General features: G+C 31.0%; 1 protein-coding gene across 2 annotated transcripts in view; it reads left to right on the top strand.

The window, feature by feature from the left end:
* The first annotated feature begins 4,753 nt into the window (after nucleotides 1-4,753).
* Nucleotides 4,754-12,597, top strand: part of LOC119839481 (lachesin-like) — a 32,494-nt gene continuing 24,650 nt past the window's right edge. For both annotated transcript variants that reach the window (XM_038365764.1, XM_038365763.1), the window contains exon 1: nucleotides 4,754-5,119. In XM_038365764.1, the coding sequence (XP_038221692.1) occupies nucleotides 5,053-5,119 (67 nt within the window). In that variant the 5' untranslated portion in view covers nucleotides 4,754-5,052. The remainder of the gene's footprint in view (nucleotides 5,120-12,597) is intronic.

Genomic DNA, 12,597 nt, shown 5'->3' with positions numbered 1-12,597 from the left:
GATGCGGACCGTTTTGTTGAAAATAGCTTTCCTTCAATCTGCATTTTCTTGCTGATTTACCAACTTTCATACGAAACTTTTACGATGTCTGCGGAGCGCTAACTTTCAAGTCGACACATTAAATTATTAAACTTACCTGAATGCAATTTCTAATTTTTGGCCCTAGTTAATATAAATGTGGACGCTTATATCTATTTGAATTATAGTTTTATATCAGTGCAATGCGTGAATATTAGCACGCGTGAATATTAGAAAGTTGACTTTAGATTTACTTACGATTCAATGAAATCTAATTGCCAATTACATACACGATGGAATAAGGACAAAATATGAATTAATTTATGTTCAAACAAAAAAAGCGTATCATTTGTTTAACGAAAATGTACCTATATCTTTATTAAATGATTCACATGGGCTCCCCGTGTAATTTATTGAATGTAATTATCGGATAATATAATGTACTTTGTTGGCGCGAAGTCCCGAAAATATTTCACTTACCGATGGTTAAATTTATTTTGTTAAAAGTTATTTTAAGCGTAAGCATATTTAAATGAATACTGTTAAAATAACTGCGGACTTACAGGGTGGTTCCAATTGAATTTACCTTTATGTGAAACTTATTATGGGATCGTATTGGCATCGGTGAGTTTTTAAATAACAGAAATGATACGATCAAGTGGAAAAATATTGAAATCATATAATATGGAATGTGGAGCCATGTTATCAAAGAGATGGAACGCTCCCGATAGCGTGGAATATATGAAATGCGGGCGAAATATTTAAATTGCTTATCTGTACATCAATTCAGTTCACGGCCATACAGATTTGAATTTTGTAATTTTACCTAACATGAAGATGTCTGCATGATGGACACAGGGACAGTTAAACTAATACTGACAGTTATTTTTCTAAATGTCAGACCAAATCAACTAGATCGAATTTTTTTATAATAAAATTTTTATGTTAATACGCACTTACATACTAATATTATAAATGCGATAGTAAATCTGTCTATCTGTTACTTAATCACGCCTAAACCACTAAACCAATTTGCAATGGCAATTTGTTATAGAGATATTTTAATACCCCAGAATGGACAGAGGAAATTATCGCGAAAAAATGGTAGAAGGGGTTCAAATAGGGAATAAAGTTTGTATGAAAGTTCGTTATTGTAAAACCGATTTTGATGAAATTTGATACGGAGATGGAGCTGAACTTGGGAAAGGACCTACCATGCTTTTTAGAAGATTCAGTTTTAGGTCCAGACCTTGGGAAAGACTATAGGCTACTCCTTACCATGTCGCGCGATATAACCGAATTCCAAGCGGGCGAAGCTGCAGGCGGAAAGCTAGCATAAATATCCTACTCCTACTAATATTATAAATGCGAAAGTTTGTAATTATCTGTGTGTGTTTGTTCCTCTTTCACGCAAAAACTACTGAACCGATTGAAATGAAATTTGATACATAGATAGCTGTACAACTGGAATAACATATGGGCAACTTTTTATCCCGATATTCTTACGGGATACGGACATACGCGGGTAAAATCGCGGGGCGCAGCTAGTATATTATAAATAAGACCATATGTGAGGTGTCAAATTAAAAAGAATTATAAGTATTGGTTCATCCAGGAAAAAATAATGAGGTAACAAACAAAACAAGTACAGTAGAACTGATAACCTCCTCCTTTTTTGAAGTCGGTTGTAAAATATTGCGCATAACATCGCGCTTATCTATAGATAAGGAATGCATTGTAAGGTATGCAGTTGGTTATTATGTTTTAATAAAATTACTTTTATATTACAAAGGAGACTGAAAACTTATTAAAGGCATGTTTGCAATTAAAATACTGTAATAAATTTGAATACATGTACAGCTATAGATGTTGTAGCGAGTTGCGTAGCTACATATTGTCAAATCAAAGTTTTCATAGAAGCAACTAGCATTTACTCATTTCAAAATGCTGAAACACTGAAACATTGTATAACCGCAATAATTTTCTTAACATCTAATAAAAGACAAAAATATAGCATTAAAATTTTTAATAAGTTGTAGGTACTTATTGCTAATATAAACCTAAACCCTCAATCCAAAGCGTACGAAGGATTGAGGTCAATTTAGCCAACAATATTTTAAATTATTATTAGGATGTTTTATTAGGATTTTTCGAAATTCTTCATGAGTAAGCAAAATTAAACAATAACATTTGATATAATATTATAAACGTTCAATCATGTTATATTTTACGATGTATTTTTCTATGGACTCCATATCTATAGGTACATGGAGTACATGGTATGGAGGTGTAATCTACACCTACAGCCAGTTCCTAATTTCTCATTGAAATTAATAATGTTTTTTTATCAATACCTAGGGTTTATGACTTTCGCCCGTGATGCATTTATTTTGTTAAATTATAATGTCAACAATATAAGTAGCTAATGTTTTTTTTGGAATAAATATAATTATCTTATATATAAAATTTCCGTCTCAAAATTTTAATTATAAACTCATCCGAAAGGGCTGGACCGAATCTTATGAAATTTTGTTTTCATACCCCTAAATGATAAGCGTAAGGCAGAACAGCGTTTGCGGGGTCAGCTAGTATTTTAATAATGTTTTAACATTTTTATACAGCAGTTTTTGTTCACGTCAAGACGGGAATAAAAAAGTGCTGTGTCAAAACCTAAGCCTATTATACGTGTCAAAGTTTCACAGTGAAGCGTACCATAAAGCTGCATAATTGTGGGATAGTATAAGGCTCGCTTCACTCGCTCCGATTATAACACATAATTGTCTCTCGCAAAAAATTTCGAACGCAATTTTCGAACACAAAGGCACAGTCCAAAGAAATATCCGGTGAGATAAAAACAAAAAATAATTTAGTACCATAATAAAAGTACAAACTGGTTAAGGAAGGAACAATCCCGAGGAGCAAAACGAGCCATTACTTTAAGCGCATCCTCCACTGCAACGTTACAACGACAAGCAACATCATTATCCTACAAGGTCGATAAACTTAAGTGCGGCGCGACGAAACGGCGACCCGCCGGCTGCCTCAAGCCATTACTTGATCAAATCACACATCATCCAGAAAAAACTGAACGGCCCATAAATTTTCATGTCGAATGACGCAATCCGTTCCGATTGGCACAGATACTTCTAGCAAGACGCCGGCGTATGGACCTTAGGAGCTATTTACCACTGTTTTCAATGGGTACTCAATAGAAGGTACTTCTTTAATATCATTATTAGAATTCGATAATCGAACTAATAATTTACACTTCAGAAAGTAATCATTTAAAATACAACATTACTCAATATTTTTCAGCGTATTGTATGTACTAGGGAAACTCATAATTACAGTCATTAGTCGTCAAACTGCAGTCAATCGAAGACATATCAATCGCATAAAATCTATAATTAAGTTAATTATGACATATAATAGAAAAGTTTTCTAGATTTTATAAAATATTTCAATCTTTATACAGGAGATGAATGTTTTAGATACTAGCTGAATCCTGCGGATTCACTCGCATCAAACCCAGATAAAAATAGCCTATGTTATGGTTGTTCATACAATCTTTCGCATTTATAACATTAAAGGATAGTAGGATAGATAAAAAACACTTTTATTTCGAACACTGCACGCATTTCTCGCGTTTTAGAAACGTCAATAAACGTGAGCTTCACTTAAAATCGTACAATATTCGTGATGATATATGTGTGCTGGCACTGTATATTTAAGTGTACTCGAGAAGAACGCTATTATGATAGTCTACATTAAAGTGTATATGGCTGTCCGACACACATCGTCCATGTGCATGATACAGCAATAACACTGCACATTCAACTCTCAGACACTCGTTACTGTTTATATTATGTCTGCTGATTCACGCTGAGGGACGTAACCAATCCTTTTAAGATAAAACTTTTAAAACCCCCATGTTTTTCTCTATATCACTGCTAGCCCGTGTCATGTTTATAAAAATTTACGTTTAGCTTTTATCTATAAGCAATTAATGTTTCAAGATAACACTTTTTGAAATTTATTACTCCCGAGTGGATGTTGAATTTATATTGCCTTTGTAAATTATGGTCTACGCGCATAATTTACTCAATGGTTCTTTTGGAAATACTTTATCAATATAAAAGAACAACTATAGAAATACACACAATCTATGCTCTTTTCTAAATGCTTAATTTCGAATAATATTTTTTGCGTTACCATCATAGTATTATTACTCTATAGTATATATGAGCATTTTACTCGTATACAAAACACAGATACGATCATCATATACAAAAATTACAATATAACAACTTACATTGTAAATTTAACAATATTAAGCGTGCTTCCCATAAATACACTATGTCCAAAGTGTTAAAAAACTACATATATTTTATTATCAAGTTATGACCCGTTAGAAATTCGACTTCGTCTCAAACTATATTAATAACAATTATTGAAATATAACACTTATAAAAGTTATTTCTTAGTTGATGTTATTTACGTCCATTCGCCTTGTTATTGTTAATTGTAGCCCATTTACATTTAAATAAGAGTAAAGTTTTTCACTATTCCAGCAAGATAATATAACAATCATCGGTCTAAAACTCAACTTAATAAACAAGGATGCAATTTCAAATTGCTAATACGCTAGAATAAATCATCAGCGGCGAGCGCCTCATTCAAGTAAATTTATCATTCGTTTATTATTCGTATTATGCATATTTGACAGCGAGCCGTCTAGCGCGTCGGAACGCTCGTCGGTTATACGTCTTTTGTCTTATTTTAGTATAGCATTATTCGGTGCCGTAAAGGCTAGCGAGACGGTTTGTCTGCGAGTACCCAGTTTTCTCGCCCTTGTTTATCTGGCTGGGGGTAGTTAGCGGCGAGGCACCACCCCGCGGCAGTGCTTCCGACGATCGCTCCGCGATGGCACGCTCGCTTGCCCTAACTACGTACGACTTTACACGCGCTACGATCAAACATAGGTGAACTTTGACAACGCATAAATCACCTTACATTTTATATGACGACTATAAAATGACCCTTTTTTTACATTTATGTTGTGTAATATGGATAGCGTTAACGGCCTGCTGCAGTACGACAGGTGAGTGGAGATTGCAATTAGCATTTTTATTGAGTTTGATGGCAACTAGTAAAAAGAGTTTTTATCGATCGAATTTTTATTGTATTTGAACTATCAACATATTTATTATAGATTTGATAAATATTCTTTTCAATTTTAATCTTTCGCTATGGTGATGAAGTATTTGAACATACAGAATCTATCTATAAAATAATGAAATAACAAATAAAAAACTCAAAAACACTTTATATTTAATAAAGATTTTAAAAATATAGATTTTAATCAAGAAAACAATTTTGGATTTAACAATTCGTATCAATTTCAATAAATGAAGAAAATGTACTCTTTCATACCTATGAAATTATTAAATCTAGATAATAGATAGGTACCTATTATCTAGATTTAATAATTAATAATTGTTACCATCAAAGGAAAATACTGAAGCGAAAATAGCAAGCCGTCATTTAACTATGAAATTCAATGCCATTGTACTTATTCTATTAAACAAGAACTTTTCAAAGATAAAAACAAATTTAATTGAAAACATAACAGAGATGACGAACACTTAACCGCACTGAGATTCTTCAAAAGCAAAATTTATTCAGAGGGTTGGAGATAAGAAGCTCTCGTATTTCTTAAACATAATTCAGTTAACAAGGGGAAGAATCGCAAACAAAACGGACAGGGGTCGTCTCAGTGAGTCATCCGCGGATATCCGCAGGCATCTCGGCAGCAGACAGTTATGGATGTATGCCATTACTGTTGTAAATAAAATACAAACGCTATTTTTACTGCATATCGATTATACGACGAACGCTTTCCAGGACTCTCTGTTCAAAATAATTGGTCATTGTTCCTGGGAATTATGTAAAAATTGGTGTAGAATTTTATTCATTCTCTTTTTAAATGTTTGCTCGTTATCGCCGGGATTTATAAACTTATTGTTTGCTTCGTTTTTTTTGTTACTATTGCTAGCGTATATTGTATATAGGCTATTTTATATGTTACAATATTTTAATTATTATTATAAGGTAGAACTATATAGGAATAATACTCGTTGTATTATATTTGCTTGAGTTTATATTATGTTTCTAATAAGCAAAGTTAAATCCCTAAAGCCTCTCATGTACGTGAGGAAGCTGGAACAACGAAGCATCTGCAACATTGATCATACCTGGGCTGGTCTCTCCTGAGTAGAAAGCGCAAAGAGGAATTCAAACTCAAAAGATTTATTGCATGAATGCATTATTATGTTTGCAATATTATCAGCAAACCTCAGACAAGTTAGAAAATGGATTATGAACTTTCTATATCTTGAAACGATATTTTTATTACAAAAGAGAGCCAGCCATGTTTTACACATAATTTACGTGCTTAAGACTTTGTTTGACACCAGGAAATATAATATATACATTAATATACATTTGGTATGCCTGTTTTCCGACTTTCTAAAGTAAAAAAATCATTGATGGGACAAGGTGTTTGCTTTTACAACAGCATCCTTCATAGTATTAAAGAGATTTCATTAGGAGAATTTAGAATACCTATTTTAAAAATGTATTGTTCATATTACCTGTTACAGCATTATAGAGCATATGGAAAATAAAAATCTAAAGAATGTTGTCGCTTAATAACCGCAGGACAGTTATGAAATGGTTGAATGCAACTTTTATTATTAATTCTAGACTCCTTTTTTATTCAAATCTGAAGAATATTTAAGGGCGTAAGTAAATATTTAATCGTCTAGAAATGTTTGCTGACGTGAATACAAATGGGCATTTTTTTTAAGAGCCAATGCACTTAATGTAATATATTAATTCTATATACAATGTCCATAAATGGTGAAGAAGAGAATTTAGCAACCGGGAAAATGTGTAAAGCTCATGTCCAAATTCAAATATTTAGACATTTGAAAGTCTCGAAATATTAGAAACAAAATTATGCATTTTGTATTCTCAAAACCTTTTCAATCTTTTAATGATATATTGTAAATTAATATACTTTATATATACGCCACAATCAGGGTATTTAGCAGTAAATTGTTTCAAGCCGACTACACAAAATCTGTGCAGCTAAACGAGAAAACAAACTTAGCTCCATACACATCGACGAATTTTAAAATAAATAATATAAAACTCCACTATAGGATAAAAGAATATTTTTTCTGAAATTGCCTAAAAACGAACAACATATGTGCGATATTTCCAGTAAAATAATATTAATGATGCTGTAATATAATTTAGAATAACATTTAAAATAAATAACGTTTAATTTTTAGTTTTATAGCATTGAAATGCTTTATAAATTAGAAATTTTGAAAGAATAGAAAAAATTTGATCACGAGGCAGGATTCGAACCTGCGTTTCTTGCCTAACCGTAGCAATTTTTCTATTCTTTCAAAATTTCTAATAAATAACGTTTTTTACGTCACCGCAGTGATGATTGCGCCGAAATCGACATTGATTATCTGTGAACTGTTTATTTTATTTTATTGATATTAATTTTTACACTCAATGCTCAACTGGAAATAAAAGATAAAAAAGGGTTTATCTAAACATTAAAAATGTTGAAATGTAAAGTTAAAATAGAACAATATATACAAATAAATCAAAGTCGTTTTATATGTCTGCTTAAATCTTTAAAACTACGCGATTTTTGTAAGAGATAGAATGATAAAAGAGGATGGTTTGTATGCATAAAAACATTTATTAACTACTGCGAATTTAAGGCGTGCAAAAGCTAGTAATAATACAAATGTTAAACGCAAAATGTCGTTATAGTTACGCGTTGTAGGTGCAAAGTTAATGGCCTTTGTGCGTACACAAACTTTCAAACGATTGATCACTTAAACATTTAGTTAATAATTAATTGTTAGTTAGTATTTGTTTATAACTACGCAATAAAATTATCTTGTTTATAATGGAATGTTTTGAATCATATTTGAAAGGACGGGAGCATTAAAAGGGGAGGCTGCGATTGAACCACGCCTACTCTTCTAGCTTGAACTTGCTTTTTTATTGTACACTCTGATCTATATTAACGTCTGCCTTTGTCGTTAGTACAATACTCGTAGACTAGTCAATAATAATTAAAAAATATACATGAAAAATGGCAGCTATAGTATGGGAATTGTGCTTAAAAGCATTAATAAAACATTTTAAAATGACAGTTTATCCCAATACAATTGCATTGATAAAAGGGATTTTATGTAAAATTTCATATAAAAATATTTCATTTTTGAAATAACTGAACTTGACTCTTGCAATTTTTAGTTTATAAAGCCTTTATATCAATTAATCTCGTTACATTACTTTTATTACTGTACCATTTTAATATTTTAGCATCACTAACGGAAACGTCAAAATTTATAACTGGTTAAAATTAATAACTTGTTAAAATAAAACTACGTACCTACAACATTTTTCGATTTACGTAATGTTATGTTTTGCATTATCTTGTTTTTGTTGTCTTCTTATTTTTGTCATTTACTATTTTGTACTTCAGAATCATATTTGCTCAAAAAACAATAAAATAAGGTATTATATTAAATGATTGATATTATACTCAGTTCATTTTTGTATTTTCAATGTCGATATTACAATGTTTACATAAGAAGAAATGAAAGTTAAAAATATAGAACTCATATCTCAGAGAAATGCGCTTGGTGTTTCTCCATAAACTAGCAAAATAAGTCGTAGCGCTTTCTGACAAGAAAGCACTTCCCATAATAAAGCCGTCTAGATTTTTTTTTTTAGCTGCAATCACGATTTTAGTTCACCTTTCAAAGCCTGATTGCTTCTACCAATCATTCAAAAATACCGTCACGCGTTGCAGTGTGAAAGCTTTTAATTCGGTTCGTACCAAGAAATTGCACGTGAATATACCATATCGCTAGATTGCCGCCCGCGGCTTCGTCTGCATACTAAAAGGAAAAAATTGACATTTCCGGGGCTTTTCCCGCATATTCCCGTTTTCGTAGGATTTACGGGATAAATTATCGTATGTACTTTTTCAAGTCTTAAATCATCTCTATACCAAATGAAGAGACATTCTACAGACTGACAGACAGACAGACGGCAGACAGAGCTACTTTCACATTCTATGATATTAATAAGGATTACATCGTTGTGATATATCGATTTGATGATTATAACATCGTGTGATCCAGAATCTTAATATATGAAGAATTTATTAATACTCTGATTTAATTTTAAAACCTCTAACGCTTTATATTTATGTAGTATTCTATGCAGAAGTATTTACTACCTTTAGTATTTCAGTTATTTTCTGTTTGGTAAATACTTTCGTTACTTTTTTCTATTTTCGAAAATAAAAAAAAAGATGGATAGAACAAATTCAAATGTGGAATAATTGAAACAATGCTTCATGTTGGTTTAGATAATTACCAAATTGGCTCAGTAGACGGCGTGGGGTCTCGAGGTGTCCCGTAGGCACATAAAAGCTAGAGAGCAGAAGAAATTTGCCGAGGTGGGAAAATGAGTGGGTGGAGTTGCAAGGCGTCGCCCTGGTATAGCGAAAGTCACAGGTTCAAAACTCGGCTTAAATAATTGTCTAATTGGCTCGTGATCGAATCTTTCCTTTCTTTTTGTATTTCAGATATTTTTGCATTACTCTTTTTTAAATAAGCGGGCATATATGATTTTGAATCAACAATAATATTAATTTTATTCGCACATACAATTGGTATGATTCAATATGAAATATAATTAATTAACAGTAAAGATATTAATTATTAATAAACCCATACAATATCCTTGAACTTAATTAAACATCAATTTATATAGTGTATTTATAAAGGGCTTATGAATCAAACACTTTTGATTTGGTATTTCATTATATTGTCAACATGAATATTGAACATAATATTAAGGCACAAATTAAAATGAATTCATATAAGTGCTTTCAGCCTCGTATTATAAATATTTAAAATAGTTAGTTTCTTTTATGTTCTGTTTATTTGTTCTAAAAACATTGCTTTCTACTTGATTATAATACGTTTATGTAGTATAAAAATAAGTTATATATTTGCTAAAATTACATATAATTTATATTGTTAAATTAACATTATTAATACAAAATGAATAAAACATTTTAACTTACATCCGATAGGTTCCTATAAGTCTTTCCCAATACAGAGACGATATTCAGTTTATACGTTGTTATTCATCCTAAGCTGCTCAGAGAGCCTTGTAAATATTCCACAATAACGATAAGGCTTTTATAAAATATCGCAGTCAGTTTTCGTACCCAACACAATACTATATTCTTTGTTATTATTATTCATTCATTCATAGTATAACGTTAAAGGTTTGCACTATTATTTAAAATGTTCTAATATTATTAAAATGTTTATTATTATTTTAGAGAAAAAACTAAACGTGTAGAAAGAGAAAACATTTGAGATTATATATATGTTTATAATATATATAACCTCTTATAAACTATTAGCCTGAGTTCAAAATTCTTTCGCCATTTGATAGCTGCATCTTCACTGAGTGACATGTTTTATTTTTTTTAGTTTTGATTCCGGGTCACCGGGTCGAAGACGATAAGTAACATTACGTATAAGGTACGCAATGGTACCTACATAGGTTATATTTCTATTGTGGTTAATACACACAATTACCTTTCATAGGTTTGTTTTCAATTCACAGTAAAACCATTACCCTTCTTTTATAATAATAAAAAAAAATCATATATTTACTATTATATATTATTAAATTCTAAGATTTACCAAATGAACGGTGGTAAAACGTTCGAAATTAAATACCTGTTCGGACATTTACCATTGTGAGTTGCTAAATCCTAAGTTGTACCGGAAAATCTTAGGACTAATATATAAAAACATTGTTTAGTATTATTTTAGTCTTCCATATGAAATACAATATTTTTACCTAATTATATAAATAATGTTTTAAGAAGAAGAAGAATATTTGTGATTCCACTCCTGTCAGTTACGTTATTAGCAGATAGATAGGCATAATCATATTCAATTTTAAGCTTGCGGTTGAATAAGAAATGTTCTTAAGCTATAAAAATTGTAATGGTAGAAGAGCGGGAGCTGATTATAAGAACTAACCTATGCCTACAAAAGCACATAAAACTCTGGGTACTTCCCGATATCTCTTCAGTCACTCCCTATTCTGCTCTCTATAAGACTATTATTGGATAGAATTGTGTTTGAGACAAAACTTGTCAATAAAACAATATTTCCTTAGTATATGGTTTACCAAAATGTATAGTGTATTAGTGTATTATTATAAAAAAATATGTGACAATATTGTTTTTGCTAATCTAAAGCCTAATATAATCGCCTCCTTGAATAATCAAATCTTACAGCGTTGCCAAACCTACCAAGCTTCTTTAAGCCTCGCGCAAAAAAACTCAATTATGCTTTTACCCAAATATCTAAAACCCAAAACATTGTATCCATTTATTCCGCTGAAAGTATACAAAACATTTACTGAGATAGTCTTACAATGGAAGAAACACAAAAATGTGGTTAGACAATGGCACTTTATAAGTAGGTAGCTATTATTATCGAACAAAACTTAATCTCGTTCTTTAAAGCTGTATTTCTCTGCATGACAGTTTTAACATTTGACCAGATGCAATCACAATCACATGTATAATTACTTTATTAGAAAATTGCTTTGAATTGGCTCGACTTACAATAAACAAAAATAAAATAAAAAACACTTTAAATGGTTTACACAATTTAATATATTATGATTGACAATTGTGATGTGAACTGATTGAATTATAATCTTACAAGTACGGTTGTTTAATATAAAAGAAATTCATCTAGCAACGGGTTCATAACAATTGAATTAGTTTCACATTTTTTGACTTTAATGTAAACATATCTTGACGGGAGCTTAATGGGGTCTGCACGGGTAAATTCTTTTTAGTAATGTGTTTTTTTTACAGAAACGCTAACTATAAGTTAAGATAAAAATTTCGTTTTGCTTTAACCTTATGTTTTTCACTCAATGTGATCATAAAATAGATTATACAAACCTCCCATTATACGTTTCAAATAAATTATCGAATCACTATGGATTTTAAATAAAGCTCTTTTCAAACAGTAGGTAAGTATATCTACGATATCAAAAGAATTTTCTAGAATAAACGTTCAAGTAACCTTAAATACATTGCCGTCAGGCTGTCGCCTTTAGGAATAATGCTGCTTGGCTAGCGTAGTAAACAATGTCAAACAAGAATTTTATAGTACTAGAACTAGAAAGACTAGAACCATTCTGTTTACTCGCATTTAATGAGTGTCATAGCAATGGCATTTCAGCGAATAGATCATTAAAGTTATTGCTTTCAAAGAAAATATTTATCTCTGTATTCCATGTTTAGTTGTAACTACTAGGTATATTATTAGGTTATCTGTGGTTATCAATTATTACTCTGAACTTGTTTTCGTATCTCTTATAAATTATAATAGTTTAACCTCATTCTAACCTCATACT

The sequence above is a fragment of the Zerene cesonia genome, chromosome 3 (assembly GCF_012273895.1).
Source record: "Zerene cesonia ecotype Mississippi chromosome 3, Zerene_cesonia_1.1, whole genome shotgun sequence".
Lineage (NCBI taxonomy): Eukaryota > Metazoa > Arthropoda > Insecta > Lepidoptera > Pieridae > Zerene > Zerene cesonia.
Note: the sequence above shows the minus strand (reverse complement) of the source record. Positions and strands in the feature narration are given on the sequence as shown.